At 33.5% G+C, this 25,443-nt stretch overlaps 3 protein-coding genes across 9 annotated transcripts; 1 reads left to right on the top strand and 2 right to left on the bottom strand.

Annotated features, from left to right (window-relative positions):
- LOC109718263 (2-succinylbenzoate--CoA ligase, chloroplastic/peroxisomal) lies at window positions 5,305–10,473 on the top strand. Of its 6 annotated transcripts, XM_020244409.1 has the most exons (11): window positions 5,306–5,566; window positions 6,589–6,661; window positions 7,147–7,318; window positions 7,865–7,963; window positions 8,157–8,254; window positions 8,533–8,726; window positions 8,891–9,018; window positions 9,129–9,553; window positions 9,711–9,919; window positions 10,001–10,096; window positions 10,190–10,323. In XM_020244409.1, exons 1-10 carry the CDS (start codon window positions 5,394–5,396, stop codon window positions 10,092–10,094), a joined length of 1,665 nt encoding a protein of 554 aa, XP_020099998.1. In that variant the 5' UTR covers window positions 5,306–5,393; the 3' UTR covers window positions 10,095–10,096; window positions 10,190–10,323. The 6 variants fall into 6 exon arrangements, with proteins under 6 accessions (XP_020099999.1, XP_020099998.1, XP_020099996.1 ...); XM_020244410.1 differs by lacking the exon at window positions 10,190–10,323 and having other exon boundaries at window positions 5,305–5,566; window positions 10,001–10,115; XM_020244407.1 differs by lacking the exon at window positions 10,001–10,096 and having other exon boundaries at window positions 5,307–5,566; window positions 9,732–9,919; window positions 10,190–10,473.
- On the bottom strand, window positions 10,847–17,443 carry LOC109718265 (N-acetyl-D-glucosamine kinase-like). 2 transcript variants are annotated; one of them, XM_020244413.1, is made up of 7 exons: window positions 17,054–17,443; window positions 15,050–15,197; window positions 13,545–13,736; window positions 12,698–12,826; window positions 12,235–12,404; window positions 11,759–11,889; window positions 10,847–11,215 (listed from the first exon to the last, which is right to left on the bottom strand). In XM_020244413.1, the coding sequence occupies exons 1-7, from the start codon at window positions 17,244–17,246 to the stop codon at window positions 11,138–11,140; spliced, it is 1,041 nt and encodes a 346-aa protein (XP_020100002.1). In that variant the 5' UTR covers window positions 17,247–17,443; the 3' UTR covers window positions 10,847–11,137. The 2 variants fall into 2 exon arrangements, with proteins under 2 accessions (XP_020100002.1, XP_020100003.1); XM_020244414.1 differs by having other exon boundaries at window positions 11,128–11,264.
- LOC109718264 (protein prune homolog) lies at window positions 19,546–24,435 on the bottom strand. Its single transcript, XM_020244412.1, has 12 exons — window positions 24,360–24,435; window positions 22,706–23,228; window positions 22,077–22,261; window positions 21,913–21,993; window positions 21,802–21,843; window positions 21,584–21,670; window positions 21,334–21,460; window positions 21,075–21,158; window positions 20,845–20,970; window positions 20,648–20,712; window positions 19,901–20,006; window positions 19,546–19,777 (listed from the first exon to the last, which is right to left on the bottom strand). Exons 1-12 carry the CDS (start codon window positions 24,396–24,398, stop codon window positions 19,671–19,673), a joined length of 1,572 nt encoding a protein of 523 aa, XP_020100001.1. The 5' UTR covers window positions 24,399–24,435; the 3' UTR covers window positions 19,546–19,670.

Genomic DNA, 25,443 nt, shown 5'->3' with positions numbered 1-25,443 from the left:
TAAGAAATAAAAATTATTAAATATTTTATATATTGTATAAATAAATAAAAATAAATTATATATATATATATATATATAATTTATTCGGGTTTGGATTCGGATAATATTTCGGATATCCATACCTATTGACATCTCTATTCCTTATTCGACTTTTCAATATATGTATCAAAAAATACGTACTAAACACGGTGAACCATTCACCGTGTTTGAACACGGTGAATGGTTCACCGTGTTCAACTTAACACACGGGCCCAACCCTGCCCGCGTGGCACTGACGTGACGACTGCGTGGCAGGCGCAGGGCCATTTTTGTAAATTAAATTTTGACAGGACTATTTTTAAAATAAAAATTTGTCAGGGATCTAAATGCAAAAAAAGCCTGTGGAATATGGATGCGGATATATTTTTAGAGAGTCAAAAAGATTTGGATATTCGGAAAAAATGGGATACAGTATAGAAATGGTTTAGTTTAGTTTGTTAGGTTGATGATTAGATTAGTTATTAGGGTAATTAAGTATGGTTAGTTTTTTGAAGCAAATTAAATTGTAATTTTTGTCCCTGTTTTTCTCGTGGATGTAACTTTTAATTTTGTTTTTGTTTTGATTTAATAAAATTGAGTCGTTCAACTCTATTTTAACTTTAAAATTTGAATGTGGTGTTAGTCTCTACAGATATAAATTTTCGTGGGTATAAATTTATTGAAGTAAGCTAGCTATCGAATTAAATTTTGAAGTCAAATTGTCGCTGACCGACTCGAATTAAATAAAATAAAAAAATTAAATAGTAAAATCAAAATTTTGAGAGTCGCGGATGGTTTTAGAGAATGTTGAGAGGGAAAATTAGATTGAGAAGCTTAGTGCATAATTTCTAATTAAAATTCTCAGGGTTTTCTACATTTGTGATGTGAACTGTGGGCACAATCTAAAAAATAGAATATATTTTTTAACCTGCTTGATGAAATGGTTTTTTTTTTTTTTGAATATTCAAATTTAAATAAATTTATCTTTCTAGCTGTCAAAATTGTTGTTATTCTATCACGGATGAAAACTTAATAGGGATGACATATAAATGGAAATCAGATAATAAAAATATAAAATTAAAATAAAAAAAAATGTCAGTATATTTTAAGGTTTCTGAATTTATAATAAAAAGATAGNAAAATTTTAAATCAAAGATATTGATCTTGTTTTATATAGTATAAAGAATTTTCTATCAAAATTTTACGTGATTTGAATATTTCTACACCGTTAAACTTGCAAACGGCTCACTACGGCCATTGAAATTTGTTGATTTTGAGCCCATTCGATCACTAGGCAAATGATATCGAAAAATAACAAAATTTATTTTCTAGGTACTCCAAATACTCTAGATCAAGTTTAACGGAGCCGATCGACAATTCGAAAGTCGCAACATCAAAAACGAGCTGGAAGCACGGAAGGCTCCGTGCTTCTGATAGCATAGTAGCCTCACTATACACACACACACACACACGTTGAATGAACATATTAACATTAGTTTGAGATTCGATAAGCCTAATCTAATTCCAAAGAAGAATGGTAGATCTAAATTTGAATTCGAATCTGAATCTTTAAATATATACATATTTTTAATTTCATGTCTGAATCTAAATTTGAATTTGAGTTAGATATTTAATGAATGCTTTCATTAAATATGGAGTTATCTATAAAGTGATGGTCATGACTTATGAATGTGGTAATGTGATTTAATGTCATGATATTTGTATGAAATCATACATTTTTTGTGATTCACGAGGCAACATATATAAAAGCACACTATAAGCTCAATGAGGCAATTTGTAAAAATTGCATAATTTTAAAATTTCTTGTTATATAAAATAACCACTTATTCAGCTTTTTTTTTTTGTTAATTTTCTTTTTTATATAAAATTGAGATATTGGTGGAAATCAAATATATATAATATCTATACTACATTTGCATAGAGATGTCAACGGGTCGGATTCGGGGCGGATTTTTAAAAAACTGAACCCGAACCCGACTCCAAACCCGAGACCCGAACCCGAAACCCGAACCGACGGATTTTAAAAATCCAGTATCCAACCCGAACCGATCAAAAATCCGAAACCGAACCCAAATCCGAACCCTGAAAAATTGTGACCCGAAATAATTATTATTTTTGTCCATATTTCAAAATACTATAATATATTAAAAAATACAAATTCAACTAACATCAAATTTTATATATATAAAATACAAAATAAATTCGGGTTTGGGTCGGCTTCGGGTCGGGTTCTGGTTCGGGTCGGGGACAATCAAAATCCATATCCGAATCCATATCCGTCGGGTTTTTATTTTTGATATCCATATCCATCGGATATATCCGTTTCATTCGGGTTCGGATTTGGATAAAATTCGGTTATCCATACCCATTGACATCCCTACATTTGCAGTACTATATTTTATAATATGTAATTAATTTACACTCAGTACAATTATTTATATCCTTACTTTTTATAATATGTTTGGAGTTATCTATAAAGTGATGGTTATATGCATTATAATTTGCAAAAAAAATTGTATTGAATGATTTCATATTTTGAATCATATATTTTTTGTGATTCACAAAGTATACCAATATAAAAATTACCATGGGCTCAACATTCATGGGGCAGTTTGTAAAAATCTCATAATTTTAAAAATTTCTTGTTATATATATTTTATATAAAATAATATGTTAGATAAATATTTTAATATGTAATTAATTTAAAGTCGGTAGAATTACTTACATTCTTACTTTTATACTATATTTTATTGCATATCCACTCGGGACTGAGCTATGTGGTGGCTGGGGGGCCATGGCCCCCCAACTTTTCATAATTTGCATATTAGTCCTTTACATATATAATTTTTTTAAAAATTTTTATTTAATTTTAAAAGTATGTTGAGTTTATTTTAAAAAGTTCTTGGTGCTAATATGGTGCTCTCTCAATTCTGAGTTTATTTTTATTTTTTTATTTAGTACCTTTATAACTTCTAATTGTTTTAGATAATCTTTTTATTTAATTAAATTAAAGGTTATATAAAGTTAATAGTCAACTAATAGTCATCAATTATCACAATTATATTTAGTAAAAATTAAGAAATTAAATCATTCACTGAATTACTATTAGATTTAGTAAATTTCAAAAATATTTGAGTGAAATAATATAAATAAAATAATTAGAAGTTGAGTAAGTATAAATAAAAAAAGGTAATGCTTTTTTACACTAATTATTTAGTCAATATATTTTCCCATAAAAAATTTGACTAGGTAAATTTTGTGTATTTGCTAAAATTTGATTTGTATATATTTTGGCCCTTCTCATAATAGAGTGCTAGCTTCGTCCCTGTCCACTCCCTTGTGGCATTCACTATATAAACACTCTAGCCATTCCTTCTCTTGCTTTCTCTCCGGTCATCACCCCACGTGATCGAGTTATATTACGCCAGATTTCTATAAATCTGAATACAAGTTCTTGAAATAGGGAGAAAAAAATAATGTATAAATTTGTTTGCTTTAGTGGAAAATATTTCATGAAAAACATTATTGGTATTTCGTACTATTCAAAAAATCAACTCATGTATAAAAACTTTGGCTTATGAATTGTATGATAGATATTCAAATTCAAATAAATTTTTCTTTAAAATTATTGTTACTCTATACAAGCATATTTTGGATATTTGAAATTAAATTTAAATTTAACAAAAACTATTAAAACTAAAAGTAGTAAAATTTAAATAACTTGAAAAATTAAAAATATTGAAAAATTAAAATATTTTTAATTTTTAAATTTTTCAATAGTTATTCCAAAACATTCATACCTAATTACCTATACACTCCTATAAGGGTGCATGATATATAGATACTAGTAGAAGCCATCCACCCTAGGATGGGTTGATGTATAGGATGGGTTGATTTATAGCTGATGTAGCTTCTACTAGTATCCATAGCAGAAGTTATCCCACCCGAGGATAGGTTGGTGTATATCATATACCTTTTTTAGGAGTGTATGTGTAACATTACTAACGCCGTTTTTGGTTCTGTAATATTATAAAGTATTTTGATATATTCAGATATTTTGAATTTCTCAATAAGATTACTACTGATACTGTATTAACACGTTTGATTTAATACAGTAATGTAACGTTGGATTACAGTGTTTATAATATTTATATTTGGTTCAGTTTATAAAATTTAGTAATCTTGACAATAAAATATAGTCTATTTCAAAATTGCTCTTAGCCATATTTTACAAAATTTTTTATTGTTTAAAAATAATATTTTTTTACTAAATTATATTTTAAATAATTTAAAATTTTAAAATTTTAAATTTTAAATTTTAAATTTAAAGTTTAAAGTTTAAAGTTTAAAATTTAAAATTTAAAAATTTGAAAGAAATTTGAAGTTTTAAAATTAAAAATTTAAATTTAAAAATTAAAAATTAGAATTTAAAATTTAAAATTTAAAAGTTGACAATTTAAAATTTTAAATTAAAATTTTTAAAATGATGTATTAAAAGAGTTTCAGAAGTTGGAGGAATAAACTTGTAATTTTATATAATATGTAAGATTAGTCGCCTCTGGAAATCCAAAATACACACCCCGCCTCGGTAATATTTTTGGTGTAATTTTATCTCTCTTATAATGCTATAATACCGAACAGATTATATACCGGATGAACCAAATATAATAATTTTGATAAAATTGCATGCCAGAATAATCCAAACCAAAGGCTTCCTTATTAATAACTTAAGATAGTGGTGTAGCCTCTTTACATAAATATTTTGAAGTGCCTTTATATAATGGGTAATAAATTCTTCCTGATCGTAGGCTTCCTTACTCTGAGAATAATATATATAAATAAATTTAGACATCCAAAAAAAAATCATAATTTTTTATATTATTTTTTAAAATTTAAAATTTTAATAATTATTATATATTTTAATTGGCTGACCGAGTAGAAAAATTTTAGAATGCACAGGATGCATTGGTGAGGTGGCGTAATAAACCAATTAAATATCTTTTTTTAGAAATATATGTTTTATCATGATTGTAAAAAAATATTTTTATTATATTTTTGTTTGAAAAGAAGAGATGTGATTAGTTTGTTATTGATGACGTGATGCAAGTGTGACAGTATACAATTCCTCGGCCCTAGGATTCTCCTGTCACGTGGCTCACAAAGTTTTCCATCAAACACGTGGCTCATTTCTATTGGCCCCTCCCTTATCCTAGCATCACATTTCCATTAGTTACATTACCTTACCTTATCATCATCATCAAACGCAGTACATTACCTAACATTATTAATAAAATAAAATCCAACGGAGAAATAGAGAGAGAAGCAGAGAGAGAGAGAGAGTGTTGTTGTTGTTAATGGCGCATTCGAGGGGCCACGTGGCGAGCAGCTGCCTCCGCCGGACCCTCTCCGCGGCGACCATCGTCTCCTCCGGCGAGAAGCTCGCCGGCGGCGTCCGGCGCCTCGCCGCCGGGCTGGTGGAGTACGGCATCGGCGTCGGCGGCGTCGTCGCCGTCGCCGCGCTCAACAGGTACTCCAATTATCTTGGTGACGTAAAGTACAGTGATGCCACTCTTGTGATTTCGCACTTTCACACTTTAATACTCAGTGATTTAAAATATATCAAATTAGTGTCATGTGGTTTCATTTTTATATTTTCTTCAGCTTTTTCGCTAATATTTCGTTAAATTATATAGAAAAAACTTTAGATATCCTATTTAGATTTATCGAATATTTACTTTAGTGTCTTTTAATTTTAACTTTGTTACTGATTTAATAAAAAAAATTAGTAAAATTGATAATAAAAAAATAAAAATAAACCACATGACACTAAATTGACACACTTTAAACCACTGTATATTGAAGTGAGAAAGTGTGAAGCCACAGGAGTGGTATTTTGAAGTTTTCCCTAAAAAATAACTCTCTTTAATTCCGTCTAGATGAAAAAAATATGCATTTAATTATTTTCAAAACATCAAAGATATTTTATCAGATTACAGTGTTAAAAACTTTATTAGGAAAATAACTTTAGTGATATCTTTGAGAAAATAAAATAGTATAGGATTGCAAAACAAGATAACACTAAGCACCCGTTTGGTTCGGGGTTAAGGGGTGGAATAACCCCTTAACTCCGAAGTTATTCCCAAACACCCAATTTGGGAGGTGGAGTTAGCTAACCCCACCTTATCTCACTACTTCAACCAAATAAAATATTTTTTTACCCACTATCCTTGTTATCCCATCTACTCCAACCAAATATTATTTTATTTAATTCTCGACTAACTCCAATTCTCAACCAAACACAAAATTACTCTAACCCCACCTTAACTCTGAACTTAACTCTATCTCTGGAAAACTGGCTTTTTCTTAACGCCTAACCAAACGGTAGTGATATCGCGATAGCACTAAAGTATAATGCACAACACAAGGGTATCAATTAAGTCTTGTTTTATATAATAATTTTGGAAAATAAATTGGTGCTCTTTTTTTTTGGTTTTTTTTTGGGAGGGGTTTTTACACTCTCTTTCTAAATTTGTTGTTGTATGTATACAGTGATGAGTACATAGAACTGTTCCTTGCTGTCACATACATTGGTGCAATTGTAGCTCCTCTCAATCACCGCTGGGTAAATTAATTAAGTTGATCTCCTCTTCTCTTCTTTTAATCTTTTTAATTTGCGTACTTTTAATTGATGTCATTAACTATGGTTAATTTCTTGGGTTGATGATTGTTTGAGTTGCATCACCAATAACAGAGATTTTTTTCGAGTATATATATATATATTTTGAGAAACACGAATATTGAAAATACTGTTCTCTAATAGCGTAAACTTTTAAAATTGAATGATACCTAAAACTCTTATCTATACTAAGACTCGATATTCAAATTTATGCACAAATGGGGGTTCGAAACTTCATAGACTACTGGTCTATTTTTTCGCTAGTAACTAGACTACCGGTGGTTTTGTAATCTGTTCGCACATGAGGAAGAGTGTTGAGCACCATTCGCAGTGCATTAAAGAGTTTACGAATTTACGAGTGCATGATGAACACATCTTGTGTGGATTTTTGTCATGCATCTCTTTTTTTCTTTTTTTTTTTCGACAAGTAGAGCTTTGAGGAGGCAAGATCAGCAATGGAGGTTGTACAGCCCACAATGTTAGCTGTTGATGGCAGCTGCTTCTCATGGGCTGTAGAGCTCAGGAAAAGCAATTGTTTGCCATCTCTAGCTCTCTATCTTCTTCTTGGTGATCATTCTCCTGCCCGCAGCAGCTTCGGAAGTTGTAAGCTCTCTTTTCCTTCATCTTATTGCATATATAATGTTTGTTTGATAAATTATTCATTGCTGACATATGTTTGAGTAGTTCAGAAGCTCAAGTTCTTATCTAATAGTTGGAAAATTTTGATTCTTTGTTTACGTTGAAACTTTACAATGCTTTTCAGCAATAGCAGAGCTTATTACTCCAGTTAATCGAGTTCAATCGAGTAAATTTCTAAGAGTTTAATCTGTCGAAATCTGTTTCAGAAACAGCATAGTGACTGTACATCTTGTTCAGAAACAATTTTTAAGAGGTTAATGGAGTAAATTTCTTATAAATTGCTGATTGAAACTTCATAACGTTTTCGAATCGTAATCTTGTTCAGCAACAGCATAGCTTTTTACTCCAGTTAGTCGCACTCAATTGTGTAAATTTCTAAGAGTTTAACTGATCATAATCGTCTTCAGAAACAATTTTTAAGAGTTTAATTGAATAAATTTCTTATAAATTGCTTTTTTTACACCATTTTTTTTTTTCTTATTTTAACTGATATTCAATATATTTCTTCAGTTTTAACAGTGCATAACATTAAATCGAGTTCTCGCGGCATGATAACATTGGAGCCTTCATGGGCACCAAAAGACATTGCCCTGATATGCTTCACATCAGGTAGTATACATATATGGATCCTATCTCAATCTATGTGTAAATAATCACATTATTTATGATCTTTTACTTGCCTTGCGATTTTTTTTTTTCCTGTATCATAGTTGATTCAGCTCTCTGTAGTCTCTAAAATTCGATTCTCCTGCATAGTTTTCGGCTTTACATTTTCTTTCTTACTAGTTCTTTTGAAAATTAGGAACTACCGGACGGCCAAAGGGTGCGGCGATAAGCCATACGTCTTTGATCGTCCAGTCCCTCGCCAAAATCGCCATCATTGGTTACGGTGAGGATGATGTATGCTTCCGCAGATTGGTCAATTTTTCGATGCCAAATGGAACATCTTTGTACATGATTAGGCTAAAATACAGAAAGACTCCTCAAAAGTATCGCGACCGACACTTTAGCCACCCTTGATAGTGAAAATCTATTGATAACTCTTTTCATTATAAAATGTGGGTAATGTACAAATCGCGATACTTTTGTGGGGGTTTTTCTGTATGTTATAACACTGACGAATACACGTACAAGTTTTGTAACAACAAGTGTACAATCATACGTATTCGGTTTTACAGGTATACCTTCATGCAGCTCCATTGTGCCACATTGGTGGGATCTCTTCATGCATAGCCATGCTAATGGTCGGAGCTCGCCATGTTTTACTGCCGAAATTCGATGCCGAATCGGCTTTTAAAGCCATTAAAGAGCGCAAAGTGACTTCGTTTATCGCTGTCCCTGCGATGATGGCTGATCTAGTTTCCTACAGCAGGTGAGTTGCATCTCTGACCTTGTTTTGCCGTCCAAAATCACCGATGACATTCGCTTCAAGTGAGGTGCAAAATCGAAGTTTAGTGATTGCAATGCGATCTCGTTAAAGAACATAAATGATATGTTGACTCGAATCTCTACTTATTGGTTTCATTTCGATATTAGAAGAGTGAGTGAACTAGAAGGTGTAGAAACCGTGACCAAGATTCTTAACGGCGGCGGTGGCCTCTCAGAAGAGCTTGTCGAAGGCGCGAGTCGCTTGTTTCCTCGCGCCACCATTTGTTCAGCTTATGGTGTGGTTGAGATCCCTTTACTCTCCATGTTTATTTAGATTTTAGTATATTTTTACCGAATGTTTCTGTCGCATTTGCTGACGCACGATCATTTTGATTGTATCAAAAAGGTATGACCGAGGCCTGCTCTTCGCTTACCTTCATGACCCTTCGCAATCCAACACTTCAAAAGCCTCGAGAGCTTCTTCAAAGCAAATATGTGATTAGATCTGAGCTACATTGCCCTAAACAAGAAGGCGTTTGCGTCGGAAAAGCAGCTCCTCATGTCGAACTGAGAATAAGTGGTGATCAGAACAGTAACAGCAACAGCAACAGCAGCTACGGTTCGCGGTTAGTCGGAAAGATCTTGACTAGAGGATTGCATGTAATGGTCGGTTATTGGGACCGTAGTGAGGCAATTTTGTTGGATTCTATTGAGCATGGGTGGCTCGACACGGGTGACATCGGTTGGATCGATGGAGATGGTGATTTATGGCTCATGGGGCGGGAAAAGGGTCGAATTAAGAGCGGCGGAGAAAATGTTTACCCCGAAGAGGTATGATCGAAAGTTAGAATTAGTAAACCGCTTAAAAGTGCGTATTTGCGAACTAATCTTACTAAGAGAAACAAAGAAAGAAAATAGTTAGGCTTCTTTCGGTTGCACTTTTGCTTTTCTTTTACTCGAAATTCGACGCAATTGAGAGTGGATTCAGGTAGAAGCTGTTCTCGCGCAGCATCCGGGGATTGCGAAAGCCGTGGTGGTCGGTGCTCCCGACGTCCGGCTAACCGAGAAAGTAGTTGCTTGCGTTATCACTAAAGATGAATGGAGTTGGGTTGGTAGGAAAAGTAATCACTCAGAATCAGGAAAAGAATTATCTGCTGAGATCCTCCAAAGACATTGCAGGGAGAGAAACCTAAGCAGGTAATGCTTTTTTTTTTTTTTATTAATCTTTTCCTTAGATTTAAATCATCTTGTAATGCTCTGTATGTATTGTCCCAAAAGTGAAGTGAAGGGAAAATTTGTGCCTGATACAAAGAATAAAATGTTCATGAAAATTTTCTTTTACTGTCAAAGATCTTCAGGATCCTGCTACTAAAAGTGAAGTGCCTCTCTCTCTCTCTCTCTCTCTCTCTCTCTCTCTCCATGTGTTTCTTGTGCATTTTTAATTTGTTGTTATTACTTTTGTGGCAGATTCAAAATACCCAAGAGTTATGTGGTGTGGAAGAAGCCATTTCCAGTGACCACAACAGGGAAAATCAGAAGAGAGGATGTGAAAAGAGAGGTTACATCCTGCATGCATGTGCCCAGCAATTTGTAATTTCAGGGAAAATTTTAGCCATTCAATTTTGGAGCATCTCATCTGACTTCTTTTTAGAGGAGAACATTTGCAGTTAATTTAAGAGTATGTACTCAAAAACTCAAAACTCTGATTTAAAAGGTAAAAAAAATAAAAGCTCAAGAAATTATGTCTTCACCAGAAGCAGCAAAAGCACTTCTGAAGAAAATCTAGCAGCAGCCAAACAGCAGTTTAGATGAGGCCAAAAGCAGTTAAAAATAAATCACAAGAGATTTAAGAGTTCTTGCTAGTTACAAATCATCTTGTGGTGCTCAAACACTCAAGGAGAAGAAAGAAAGTGAAAAGAGCAGATCTAACAAGTAATTTTAGATGAAAAAGCATCCAACAACTTAAAATCAACAGAGATTCAGAACAAAGTTCTTCGGAGTGAAGAGATTTGAATTTTGTTCTTTCGTTGGGACGGCCAAATTTTTTTTTTTAAAAAAAAAAATCAGCTGCCCACATTAGAATATAATAGCCAATTGTATTATAATTTCCAGAGAACACACATAAAGAAAAAGCAAATAAAATGAAGAGCTTTTGATTACCCTTTTATTCAATTTAATCACCACAATATATACCTAAAGAGAAAAAAAAGAAAAAGAAAAAAAAGCCATTTTGAAGCACCGATCGATAATGGAGTGAAATTATATCTGCTGCCGATCAATTAGCGAGTGATCGAACAAGAATGTTTCACTTTTAAGCCCATATTCCACCCTTCAATTTCAGCAACAATTGATGTGCTAGTTTACAGTGAAAGGATCTCTCCGAAGAAAAAGAGAGAGCCTATTTGCTGGAGATAATTAGCTGCCATTGCAGAGTTTTGTGTCTTTATTGAAATTATTCCAAGCCAACAAAGCTGCCCCAACCGCTGGTTCCACCTGCACGCAACAAAGGTAGCAGTCAAACCCTAGCTTTTGACGGTCAGTTCTGAAAAAGAAAAATATTCAGTCAGTAATACAACGAAGTTGATGAAAGCCGATGTGAATGATATGCAGGTGGTAATTTCATCTTATGAGATTCTATTTTCCAGAATAGTTGATTTATGCTCATACCCAACTCATCTGCACAAGAAAATAACGGTACCTCGTGATCTTGGCAAAATTTCAAATTGGTTCGCTACTTCACTTTTTACAATTGGATCTCTAATTCTCAAATGAGTAGTATTATTGAAGAAATCATCATATAAAGTACTTTGAACTTATCCAAATATGCCATAGGACTAGGACAGAAGTAGAATGAAGATTATGGACCCAATTGTAGAAATAGAGAACTTGGGTTTCGGACTCCCAATGCAATTTACTAAGGGATGGAATCTATCAAAGCACGCAGCAAACCTAAAATTTTCACAATAAATTGCCATGCAGTAAAATCGTGAATGAGTAATAATAATAATAAAAAAATCATCACGAAATTACGCACACCTCTGGTCGAATAGGATGAGCCCCAGGGAAAACCTTCGAAATGCAGTTTGTAACTTTACCCGCAATGTCCCACCCTTTATTAGACTCGAGCACTCCTCCGACCATAACTAGCGGAAAACTATCCTTCCCTTCTGCAACCGAAAAAGAAAAAAATTAACATTAAGTGTAAATAAAATTATAGCACTTGTCACACTTATTGTTACACCCCAAATTATGTTTCAGATTACAAATAGAAACTCAAGCTTAAACATTTTGTGTAAAGCGCAACTAGTCACTTGGGGTTAGCAACTTAAATGATCAGGCCTAAGACAACAAGGCCCAAAACACCTAAAGCCGAAATTACAGATATCAGTATGTTAATCATTGTACTTTTTAACCCTATTAACGTAAATATACAGCATTGAAGGGTCAATTAAACACAAAATGGTTAATCATGATTAATCATATTAGATGATCATAGCACGACATATTTCCACCTTTGCCACACAAGCTAAGTCTTCGAACAACGGCTATGACACTATCAGCCAACTCTTCAACTGAATTGGATAATATTTTATTCGCGACTTCATCGCCCTCCTCAGCAGAAGATACCACGATGGGAACAAGAGCAGCAATGCGAGCCCAAGAAGGATCAGCATAAGTCCAACTGTCCCACATACAGAAAAAAAAAATAGTAAGAGGAAGCCTCTAAAGTAGTAACTCCTAGATTTTCTACTTCCTACAAGGACGTTGTTCCAGACTAAACCAGACAACAGATTAAAATAATTAGTATCTATAATAATATTTATTCGAAATGTCAAATAACCACGCTAAATTGGAAATTATAGCAAGAAAATTTGTTGTTAAATATACAATTTGCAATAAGATTTTCTAGAAACAGGTTAATCATTTATATTCCATAAGCACGTAAAAGTGAAATGAAAAAAAAATTTGAAGTACCCAATCAGTTCATCCGGTGAAGAAAGCTTGAGCTTGTCAAGAATGCTTTCGGACAAATTTGTTGGCGGTCCACGACCATCATGAGCTCTGATTACTGCTGTCAAAGCCTGTGCAGCAATGCCATATCCACTGCGTAATGTGCACATGCAGCCATCTCACGTTGTCTTCCATAATCAGAAAATGAAAGCATAGATGAAAACAAGGAACAGGATTCACTAATATCTGTGGCTAGTACCCAATGAAGAAGAGGTTAGTAGCCAATATTAGATGAAATTCGAGTTAATCATCGTTGGGGAGATCAGGCAAGCCCAAGCTCACATAAGCCTGAGAGCAAATCCATGCAACCCAAAAGCATAAGCCTGTTCACTTGGGCCCATTAGTTTATACCAAACCGTTAGTTGTAAAATTATTTTCCATGTCAAACTATTCTTCATATGTGAAATCTTAACGAGCATATAATAACTGTGCGCTCAAGTAATATAAGTGTTTGCTACAAATTCCATCCTTGAAATTTATATTCCGAGAATTTAATCTCAGCCTTATGAGTTTCAACTGGAATGCTTTAGTCATGCTGTTTGTTTGGTTTCTAATTTCTCCAAAAGTCTTTTTCAGCCATTAAAGCTCGACTCAGATACTAACATTGGAGTTTTAACTCTCACAAATGAAAGTCCGCACACAGTGCTGAAGTGATGCCCTAATTTAGATGATATATAGATTAACAAGAGGACTTAATGGTTATGCTGAATACAGTTTCAGGGATTGGAATTGCTACAATTTGAATCACAAGTTCGAAATTGAAATCAAACTTCAATTTACTAAATTTGCACCTAACCCTAAATTAACTAACCTTCCCCAGTCACCCAAGACTGGTCCAGCACCTGCAGCTCGTGCTTCTCTCCCATCTTCAGTGAAGCCATAAGCAATGGTTCCTGTGCCCGCAATCAGAACACAACCGTGGAGCTTTCCCATTGTGCCGCTCGCCAATGCAGCGACTGCATCATTTTCGACATAGAACTTCACGTGACTGGGAAATATATCCCTGAGAAAGAAAGAGAAAAGAATGCTGAAATCCATAGTAAAATTAACTTCCAATTTATTCTTCAACACTATGTGGTACCAAATCAAGATAAAATTGAATTAATTTGCAATTCAATGAAATCAAGTGAACTGAGTTTGGGGTTGAAATCAATTGTTTGAGATAAGATGTGTATATCAGAAATTGCAATCATATGCAAAGTGGACCTCAGGTTACAAGATTTTCTTACACATTAAAATTCATCAAAATCAAGAGAAATCATTATAAGAAAGAATTTACAGAAACGTGAATTATAAATCCATCCAATTTGATCATTTATATAGAGCCAAACAAGGCGCAAGTTCTCCCTGTGCAAGCTGGTAGTTAGTATTACTTTTCAAGGGCCTGGTGTTGACTGGCTGAGAAACAAGAAGGAATTGATAGGCATTTAATAGGAAACATATAGGCAGTTAAACCATTAATACCAACTCATTCACCAATGCACAAAAATAATTAAAAAAGCTCAATTCCTATGAGTAACAACATTTCTCACGCATCATACAAATGCAACTTATCACAAAGTTTTAAAATGACAAAACCGCAAAGAGTTCACACATATAGTCATCATAATAATTCTTATCTATGATAATCTATAATAATTGGCTAATTATCCAACAAAACCATCATCAACTGCTCGAAATAACTAGATGCACTAAAAGTACAGCACTGATACTTTGGAAAATGTCAAGTACTAACTAGCTCAGGCTAAACCTGTACATAATAGTTCTGGCTGTAAATTTGTGCTCTGTGAAAACAGATAATTGAAATCTACCTTCACATTAATTCATGAAAAGTTTACTCAGATCTTCAAATATTTTTAAAGAAAATTAGCACATTTCAACTTTACTTTCCGAATATAATGGCATGAATTTTTTAAATACTTGAGTATGGACCAATTAATGGTGCCACTCAAAAGTAGCAACTAGCTTACGTGGGCACCGCTTTGTCATTTAAAAATAAATCAAGTATAAGAATAAAATATCACTTATGGATGATACTACAGATGCCTCAATGATTAGTTTGAATTTGTTAAATGAGATACAAACAGTGTTACTCACTGACTTCCATCTGCAAGATGCTTTAATTTGGTAAAGTAACTACAAATGCTGATGACAAACATTTAATATGCAAAGAAGAAAATTGAAGTACTTTCACCGGAAAAAAAAACCTAAAGACATGCGAGAAAGGATGGAAGGAATTCACAGAAAAAGAGTGTTGTATAAGTTGTATACAAATCCTTTTCAAGTTAGTAAAAGAAGAGAACTCAAGGAACACACCTCAGCCAATTCAGTATCCTCTGTTTATCTGTGGGATGATTTACACCAGAAACAGCTAAACAAACAGCCCGAACAGCTGAGTGATCCGCACCAGCCTTTGAGAGGGCTTCAGCCATAACTTGTTCTAGGGTTTCCCTAGCAGCTATTTCTGAATTGAAGACGAGAAAAATGGGTCATATTGCAGGACAAGAAAAATGCAAATATTTAAGTTAGTCAATCGAGTATCTTCGCATTAGCAAGTGTGCGATTACAAGTTCAATCTAAAAACATACAGATCTTACTTGAACTATAGAATATTTCGAAAATGGAAACCTAAAATTTAGAATTTTTTATTTACTACCAAACCTTACAGTATGTTTAATATAACTAACTCTCCACAGAAAGTTTATACATTCTAATAGAAATATACCATCAAACAGATCATTATGTTACTAACAGAATAACTATAGTTAAATTTAACATTAAATTCAGATTTTATGTAACTTCAATTACAGTTTACAGCGGAATTCAATGAAATTTTCTGAAATCAAGATTAATGAAAGATCAGGTAGTAAAATCGAGATTTATTTGCAAATGCACTACAATTCAGGCAATATCCATACACAAACTTGGAACAGGGGAATCATAACAGCACACACAATAATAGTTTATCAGTACAGGAAACCGCTTTAAGGAATTGCATTTCATGTTAGCCAATTAAAATATCAAAAACGACAGTTCGCTCCATTTATCTAAAGAAAACACAACAAATATTGATGGGTCAGAGGAAAAAGGAGGAAAAGTCCACAAAACAAGAAATTTAAGATGAACTAACTTAACAAAAGCATAGTATTAAAGTTGGATGTAACTGGTAAGCAAAGGTTCTTAAAATTAGAAGTGAAGAGAAAGTCAAGAGCTGAGATTATAAAATCGTAGGAAAAAGATTCTATCTGAATCAGTATCAGCGACAAATTGAAATCCAAGTTGGCAAATTACAAATAATAATTCCCAAACTAGTGTGTTATACTAGACCTCACATTATAGCTTAGCAGTAAAGAATAATAAGCATAAAAAATTAAGCCTTGGACTACATTTTTTTTGTCCTATCAAACTCCATTACAACAAACTAATACGAAAATGAACACACCCAAAGAAACAACAATAAATCACATATGAAGATCATAAAATCACAGGGAGAAATTCCTATTTGAATCTGCAACAACAACAACAACAGAATAAAAAAAAAAAAAACACTAATTTGCAAAGTTACAAACAATAATTCCCGAATAAGCTTATAAAACTAGGCATTGGACTATTTCTCTTTTTCCTTTTCCTACCAAACTCCATTGCAACAAACTAATACAAAAATAAACACGTCCAAATAAACAACAATTAAATCACAAAGGAAGATTATAAAATCACAGGGAAAAGATTCCATCTGAATCTGCAACAACAACAACAACAACAGCAACAACAGAATGAAAAAAAGTTCTAATTTAACAAATTACAAATAATAATTCGCAAATAAGCATAAAAAACCAGGCATTGGACTATTTCTTCTTTTTTTTTTTTTTTTTCCTTTCAAACTCCATTACAACAAACTAATACAAAAATGAGCACGTCCAAATAAACAACAGTTATATCACTACCTGAGAAAAGATTCTATCTGAATCTGCAGCAACAACAACAAAACGAAATCTAATTTTTGACGAATTACAAATAATAATTTCCTAAACTACTACCACACAAATTTTTTTTAAAAAAAATCATCGGACTAAAATTTCCTCGCATGAAAGTCCATTACGACAAACAAACACAAAAACGAACATGTCCCAACAAAAATAAGCATCGAATAGCTCCTAACAACCCAAAGGAGGCACCTTTCTTTTCTCTCCATGCTCTAATCGATCTATCGCCATTAGAATAACGCATCGGACCCACGACGAAGACGAAGAGGATTAAACTCATAAATCAAAATCCTAGAATAAATGAAAGAGGAGGAAAGGCGTAGAGGGCAATCGATACCTCCAACGGAGTTGTGGTTCGAACACCCCGCGACGGCGCGGGCGAGGACGGGGACCTTCTCCGGCGATCCTCCGGCGGCGGAGGCCGCCGGGAGGCAGACGCAGACGGTGGTGGTGGTGCCTCCGTCGACGCCGAGGATCACCCCCGTCTCCTCCTCCGCCGCCGCCGCCGCTACACCATTCCGATACTGCATCTCCTCTCTCTGCGATCTCTATCTCAATCGGAAGAGGGGGAGATAATGGTGCTCAAAATCCCCCAAAATTGGATCTTTTCAGTGCTTCGCACTACTGATTCGATCCATCTCTCTCTCTATCTCTCTCACTCTCCCTTCTGAGGATCGCCTACGCTAGGGTTTGTAGAGAGAGAGAGAGAGAGAGAGAGAGAGAGAGAATTGGGGAATTTTGTAGAGAGAGAAAGATGAGAGAGAGAGAGAGAGAATTGGGGAATTTTGTAGAGAGAGAAAGATGAGAGAGAGAGAGAGAGAGACCAATTAGAACGATGAAGGGGAGGGTCAAATTAGTCAAAAGAGAAGGGCAAAATAGTAAAAAAAAAAAAGGAGGGAAAAATATTCTTCAGTGTAACGGTGATATGTCACGGGATTGGGAGAGGACGACACGTGGAATTGACAAGTGTGGGTCCCACGTGTCAGTTTAAGGAATTGGGATATCTTAGTATTATAGGGCCGGTAAAAGTTCATGGAGGCCCCTCAACTATAGCCTGTTTGGTAATTGTACCCTCCACTTTATTATTATTTTTTTGTAAATTGCTCTAATTAATTTATTTAGAAATTGTATTAATTAAAAAAAATTATGAGTTATCATTTTTTTTCTAAAAATAATTTAAACTATGAAATTTATTTTAAAAAAAATCTTCAAATTTTTTGAGTAAAAATTATTCAATTTCATAAAAATAAACTTTGACTAATTATGAAAAAAAAATTTGCACTTAAATCTACGTCTCAATTATCTTTCTATATTAAATATTATATTAATGATCAATATATAATTTATCAGTATTAAAAATTTAAATTAGAATTACATAAAAGAACTAAAATTATCCAATAATTCATTTTTAAATTCACAATAAGATACTAGAAATCTTTTGAGTTTATTTTAAATTTTATTGTTTAAATTACCACTTAGAGAGATAGTTGTTTAAATGGAGGGGCTTCATGTCCTAATTACATATAGATGAGGGGTCCCCATGCATATTTACGATTACAATATTATTATTTTACCCCGTTACACCGAAGGCCGACTAAAATGGTTGGATAATCCGAGAGTCATACACTCATATATAATAAGTAATAAATAAAAATTTAAAATAATAAGTAATAAATAATAATAAATTGATAAAATGATAAATACTTATGACTTGGTAAAACCCAATTTATTTACCACAATGATAATTTAAATAAAAAAGATTCTGATTTTTCAACTAGGAATTTCATAGATTCCAAAAAATTTTAAAATTTATTTAGGTCAACAAGGTAGATGTGTATCTTAGTTTAAATTTTTTGAATTAAAATAGGCCCCTCAATTTTAATTTTATTTTTAGTTAACGCTTTGTTAAGTTCTAATATTGTCAGAATTTTTGCTAAATTTAATTACTTAACTAGCCATTAGCCGTTAATAGTTATAGTTTTATTATGAGTTTAATAAAATTTTAAATTTTAATTGACTAGAATTACTGATTTTTTTTTAAAAAAAAATAAGAATTTGAGGGAGATGTATAAAAAAAAATTATGTAACTCCTACAAAAAGAAAAGGAAAAGAAAAAAAGAAAAAGTTACACATGCCTAATTGCCATGTGTAAACCAAATTTAATAATCAACAATTACTACTTTTGAAATTAAATTAATGGATTCTTTTGTTTTTTCCCTTAATCAACAACTCTTGCTTCTAAAACTAAATAACACCCATTTAAGGGCTTTTTTTCCTTCAATCTTCTATATTTCTTTTTTATTCTAAGTAAATGATGGGGGTCAGTATTCAAAGCTCTAAAAGAAGTGGGTTTTTTTGCCAAAACAAAGGGTCAAACCCCTTAATTTAATTTATCTTTTAAGGTCAAACAAGTTGGTCAAATAACTGGTCAAAAGATAAACCTAGTGATTATAATAATAATAATAATAATATTAATTAAGTTCTCATTAGTATAATAGTATGGTATAATCCAAATTATTTAAAGTGGGCTTAGCCCAATCTAGCCCATAGAAATAGGGCTCAGACGATTCGGGCCCAATTGAGTCGAGGCCCAATTTGTAATCGAGTCCCGTGTGGCGCTGCTGCATAAAATAAAATTATAGTAGAAGCATTTATTGTTGTACTTTTCTATATATTTTTCAGCAGGGCCGCAGAAATAATGTCATAATCTTTCAGTCGCGAAGTACATTTTCGTCACGACATGCTTCGAGTCAACACAATTTTTATCTGTTTACTGCAAAAGCTAAAATGAGCATCCCATATATATAAGACTATATATTTGTTTTCCTTTTGTTTCTTCGATTGCGATGAATCGTTCACTCTCATTCTACGCGCGTATGTTATTTTAGAACAATATTTATGGATCAAGAAACAATCTTTTAGACATTTTGCAACTGCATATCTCATTAAAACTGCTACAGCTTCCTCAACACCCCTCCAAACTCTTCCAAAATTCGCTCTATGCTTCTCCTCGACGTCAACTTGTTATCGATCTCGAACGCTCTTTGCTCCTCTTTTAAATCTGCAAAGCAGATAGATTAGTACAGAACATAAGTCATAAGAGCATTAATGTTTCGCGGAAACTTTTTAGCGCCTAAAAACAATTTGATTGATATGTTTAGTGCTTGTAAATACTATTACTGACCTAGTTGATCCAAAGCTTTGAGTGGGAGATTCTTCCCATTAGTACTGAAGAAGTGGAGGAAACTCGCCATAAGTTCCGCGGTGCTCGCAGAAACCAAAATCTCTCTCTAACAATGTAATGTGATAAACTGATTAGCAAATTCAAACAACGCAATTAGCAACGTACGTGTGAGAACCCGGTAGTTCTATATATAAGATATATTACAGGGCTAAAACTTTCAACCCGGCTATAGCATTTTAGGCGATGGCTAGACCCAACAGGTTAAGAGAGTTAAGCGTGTTAGGGTTATAATAGTTTTAGAATGGGTGGGTGACCTCCTGGGAAGTAAGGCGTCGCAGTTGGTATCAGAGTCAATTACCAGTTGAAAGTGTGAGATGAGTCTTAGCTGAGCCAGAATATATAGCGGAGAGAGCGAAGCTATCTTGCTGATGACTATTGTGGGTAAAATGCGACTCCCCTACAAAGTTGGTTAAGGATAGCGAGACGAGTCTCACGTTGCCTGATACTTGTGAGTCTGAGCCTGACGAGGACGTCAAGGCATAAAATGGGGAGAATGTGAAACCTCGATAATTCTATATATAAGATATTATAGGGCTAAAACTCTTAATCCGGTTATAATATTTTGGGCGTTAGCTACGCTCAAAAGGTTAAGAGAGTTAAGCATATTAGGGCTAGAGTAGTTTTAGGATGGTTAACTCTCTGGAAAGTGGGGCGTCACAATACGACAAATTGAAAAGGTTGATATACCTTGAAGTTTTTGTTATAATCATAATGCCCTGAAACAACCATCAGCAGCCGCAATTTCTCCGATTCTGGAATAGATCAAAAGCATATGTTCTGAAAAATTAGAGAGATGTGTATATATATATATATATATATATATATATATATACTTTTAATAAATTGATAATTTTTGAAGGGCATGGACAAGAGCATTTTGTCACCTTGAAATAGCGTAACTTCGCGGGCTGCTGAATCTTCATGAGAAAGAAGTTGCTCAATCGAAACTCCGATCGAACTCATACCGATATGGATCACCGTCAATCTCGAACCAGCGCTAATCGGTTTTCCTGCTCACGCCATCAAAAACGATAATGTGACACTTATATCATGTGCACAAGATTATATTATTTGTACAGATAGCGTAACCGACAGAGACAGATGAAAATTGAACCTGAGACTCTTGTCCACTTTTTGAAATCCCTTCGGAGTATGTCCTGCACCTTAAGATCTGTTATGTCATTCATTTTGTACCTCACTGCGACGATTAGCACCCCAAGCATTAACATCAAAGAGTAACTTAATTTCTTATCACAGTGTCAGTGACTGAAAATTATTACAGTGGCTAACTATATATTTACAATTTTCTTTTTCTATCAGAGACAACATTTGTTTCTAAAATGTGATAATTGATAATATAATTGTTAACTTACATATCTGATAAAGTCCACTGAATCCGAATCGACCGGCTCCTTTGATCAGTAGCGTCGCCGTGTATTTATCTTTGGAGGTGCAATTAGCACTTTGCAGGTCTGTTGTGTCCAAGAGAATGCCTGATAACTGCATCCAATTGTAAATTTCAACAAATATCATGTACCGAATCAAATTAAAGTAAAATTTAGCAATATATTTAGAATTTACTTAGCAAAACCAATAAGGATATATATCATAACATATATATACCAGAAGTCTACAAAATCCTTGCCCTGCTAGGATTTCTGGAATTGTCTCCAAGAACTTTTCAGCCACTACTGCACAACTTGTGCAATCCTGCTAAGAACATGAACCATTTTACAGTTCTTTTCTTAATAATTTATCTTGTAATAGTCAATGCGATGAGAATCATATACATCGCTCCGCTCAGGTATATAAATCACTTGATATTTGAAACGGTGGATTACCTGTTTGCTGTCGACAATTTCGGCCAATGCATCTTTCAATCCCTGCATAAAACATGAATGCCACTCATTGATATTCATAATGATGTTGATTTTTTTAGCAAACATGAATACCTCTTGCTTCAATGGGAGTTTGTCGCAGTTCAGCAATACTAGCTTTAGATTTCCGAATAAGTCATGATAAGAAAGGTCAACCTGCTGTGCCATTTAAAGCCATGATTAGTAGCAAAAGTATACACCGATTTTGATAGGTAAATAGATTGAAATCTCTCTTATACCTCATCGATAAAAACCAAGTGAGTTTCCTCAACTCGACATGAACGAAGCAACCATTTTAGCTCGGCGTGTGCATTAAACTCTGCCCTACTAATGTTTATGATTGGCACTGTGCAATGATGACTATTTGTTTTGTACTCATGCAGGAAGAAGGCGTATGTTATTGTAGAAATTATAGATCCGACATCTGAAACAATACAATGTCAAACTCGAGATAGCGAGATATATATATTTCACTTAATTTGGAATAGTATATAACTCCCTATCTAGGAAATAGACGCTTTTATGAATAAGAAATTTAGGTAATATAATGTCAGAAGCTTTTGTTGTGTCAGGAGGCGAAAATGAGCTTTTCTAAGAAGAAGTATTGTTAATAGAAAACTGAAATTCCTTCATAAAATTGATGATCATTCGTAAACTTATGATACATATGGGCATATTTTGTAATAGAATTCACTTTTTGAGGGGTACATAAAAATTCAGATTTGACAGATTTATAGTTGTAAATAGATGATTTAGCATGCATATGCAAAAAGTATTTTAAACAAAAGATGTGAGTGCGTTTTCGAACAGCGCTACTCAAACAGTACTTTGAGAAGCTCTACAAGTCTAATACTATCATATCGCGTACCAGCAAGTTCTTGCCCTATAACAGCTTGCAGAAACTTTCCGGGAACACCAGCTTCAACATCAGCTTTCGTAGCTTCCAAATATTTGTTCAGCCTTTCGATACTATTGCACATTTCCAAAACAGAAGCATCAGAAGGCGAGAAGCTACCGCAATAGAATGTTGCAGCGGATCGAGGCGAGTAATTCTTATAATGAGTCGCATTTTTTCCTTCCTCGGTAAATGTTCTTTTGAGCTCTTTCAGATGACTATTGTTATCAGCTGGTGAATTTTCCTCCACCTCAACAACAACACTTTCCGGCGTAGAATTCGTCTCTTGTTTCTCTAGCCTTATTGCATGATCATAATAAGTGTTTGGTAAACTCCATTTGGATTCTCTTTCCCATATGTCTGATAAGGAATGCGAAAAACTTGAATTTTGGATGGTTGGTTCTGAGTCCAATGTGCTTCCTCTATATGGCATGGATTGGTTTTCTCTTCGCATTCCTTCGAATTGGGGATCGTCTCTCTTGCGTGAGAATGCTACCTAGATTGATTAGTTATTCAGTAAGTTTTGGATCAGTAACTGTATAAGATCAACATACTAAACCTACTGTGTACTCTTTAACTCATTTTTGAACGTGAAGCTGATGATGGTGAAATATTGCTCCATTTTGCTACTTGTTACATGAAATACTCAAATGCTTGGGAGAAAGAATCATGTCTATTATATCAGCAAAATGTATAAGGCTATCATTAGCAACATATATATTGGCACCACAAAATGGTGTACTACTAATATTTGTGATTGTAAAGTGTGTTAAAATTTGTCAATTAAAACCTCTGAAAACATATCGAAACAAGCCGAAAGTGGCCAAAACTGCAAAAATTGGATCAGAATCACAAAAATTTGACGAAAATTAAGTTTAAGTCGTGCGAGCCTTGGTTCAGTCAAGGCTGAAATTGATTCAAACCAAATCAGTTTTGACTGTTTAAACTCAAATTACTGCTTGTACTCCTTAATAGACTTTTCTGCAACTCTCTACGAATTCATCGGTTAGCGTCGTACAATTCTTGATTTAAACTTGGATACGTATCTTTAATTGTATGATCTTATCTTTCTTAACCTACTTCTTTTCTTTAAATCTTATAAATAAATACAAGAATTAAAGCTTAACATGTCAAACAGTAAATAGAGATAATATTGTTAAAAAAAAAAAGGAAAAAAGAAGTAATTTACTATTTTGGAACTTGATGTGTGATCATGAATCTAGTAACTTAGTATGCATATAAATAGGATTATTACTTTATCAAAAGAACTAAATTAATAGGATTATTATTGGACATTTGAAGAGCATAACAAATCCTATTACTTTGTGATCTTAATTTATTGCCCATAATAGGAAAGAAGAGTAGTTAAGCCTCAACAATATCCTTTATTAATTTCATGTGACTTATTATATATGCACCTAATTTGCTAATACTAAACTTTTTCTATTTTTATCTATGTCTATGTTATGATTGCATATATTCCATATTGTAAATGGAACTTCCTAAATATTGTTTTTTCCCCCTAATTTTTGACCTCGCAAAATATTAATTTATAGAAGAACTCTACTAAGAATACATTAATAACAACAAATCTCTTCAGTATTTAAATGTGCTCTAACTAACAAACCTGGTATTTTCTTGCCTCCATGTGATCTGAGTTTCTCATACAATCTCTCTCTCTCTCTCTCTCTCCTTTTTCTTTTTCCAAGTTATATTTGTTGTAGTGGTAGTTGTTGTAATGAAATTAAAGAGTTGCAATGGAATTGATTAATGAGAGTGGTTTGGAGATTAGTGACACATTTAGTTAATCGATTCATCGTAGTTTCCGCTAATCGCTTTGGATTAATCTCCCTTGCTTGTTTCCTTTTGTTGTCTTGTGTCATTAGCTGTTTGCTTAAAATTGAGCACATCCATTTGTCTTTTCGTTATCAAAGTTTCTGCGGAACCGTTGTTTGAGCAACAGCTGCTTAATTCTCTCGGCGATATTCTATGATAGATAGAAGTAGAAACTTCAAAGTAGACACTTGGACACTCGCAGACATGAGTTCTTTTATTTATTTATTTTTTTATTCCCTCTCTTTAATAAAGCAACTTTTTGAAAATTCTTTAATGGACATCTAGGACCTAAAATACCCACCAAAGTGGGAAAACAATGACCAACACAGTAACTTAACTTTCATGTCAATGTAAGATCTTTCTAATGCTAGATACTTGGTGCTTTCTCTGTACCTTTTCTTCTTTTTATTAAAGGGGGTGCACACTTAGGGTTTCAACATAGGCCACTTTGGGATATCAAAGAGCACCCAACTTTAGTTCCTTTATTTATTTTCCAAACCTTTTTGTGTGGGTCATCCAAAAGATGTCTCAATTGATTCCTTGGCCCCTTCCATCCCAGTCCAAAAAAAAAAAAAAAAAAAAATCAATTTGCCCCACACCTGAGGTTCTGCCTATTTTAATGATGTCCTACATCATGTGATTCAAAAAATTATACATAATTATCTGTGATTTTATTTTCGTTTCACCGTAAATCCTCACCGTTAATCGCGACAGTAAAGTTATATGTACTTTTTTGCAAATTACACGATGGTACCGTTCTATACTTTATACTTTTTTGTCTAAAAATATTATTTTACTATTCTATTTAGCTGTCGATTCTTAGGTGAGAAAAAGTTGAAACCATATGATTCAGTTTAATTCTAATTTCTTTTAAT

The sequence above is a fragment of the Ananas comosus genome, linkage group 12, assembly GCF_001540865.1.
Source record: "Ananas comosus cultivar F153 linkage group 12, ASM154086v1, whole genome shotgun sequence".
Taxonomy (NCBI): Eukaryota; Viridiplantae; Streptophyta; class Magnoliopsida; order Poales; family Bromeliaceae; genus Ananas; species Ananas comosus.
The sequence above is the reverse complement of the archived record's forward strand: the minus strand, read 5'-3'. Positions and strand labels throughout refer to the sequence as shown.

What these genes read in the sequence shown, in the direction of transcription:
- LOC109718263 (XM_020244405.1), top strand. Translation starts at nt 5,394, where the DNA reads ATGGCGCATTCGAGGGGCCACGTGGCGAGCAGCTGCCTCCGCCGGACC. An exon ending in TTGGTTACGGTGAGGATGAT is followed by an intron (nt 8,255 to 8,532) that starts GTATGCTTCCGC and finishes TCGGTTTTACAG; the next exon opens with GTATACCTTCATGCAGCTCC. An exon ending in CACCATTTGTTCAGCTTATG is followed by an intron (nt 9,019 to 9,128) that starts GTGTGGTTGAGA and finishes TGTATCAAAAAG; the next exon opens with GTATGACCGAGGCCTGCTCT.
- LOC109718265 (XM_020244413.1), bottom strand. Translation starts at nt 17,246, where the DNA reads ATGCAGTATCGGAATGGTGTAGCGGCGGCGGCGGCGGAGGAGGAGACG. An exon ending in TCACCGGATGAACTGATTGG is followed by an intron (nt 12,405 to 12,697) that starts GTACTTCAAATT and finishes TATGTGGGACAG; the next exon opens with TTGGACTTATGCTGATCCTT. An exon ending in CTCATCCTATTCGACCAGAG is followed by an intron (nt 11,216 to 11,758) that starts GTGTGCGTAATT and finishes TGTTGCGTGCAG; the next exon opens with GTGGAACCAGCGGTTGGGGC.
- LOC109718264 (XM_020244412.1), bottom strand. Translation starts at nt 24,398, where the DNA reads ATGAGAAACTCAGATCACATGGAGGCAAGAAAATACCAG. An exon ending in TGGAGGCAAGAAAATACCAG is followed by an intron (nt 23,229 to 24,359) that starts GTTTGTTAGTTA and finishes TAATCAATCTAG; the next exon opens with GTAGCATTCTCACGCAAGAG. An exon ending in AAGGATTTTGTAGACTTCTG is followed by an intron (nt 21,461 to 21,583) that starts GTATATATATGT and finishes AATTGGATGCAG; the next exon opens with TTATCAGGCATTCTCTTGGA.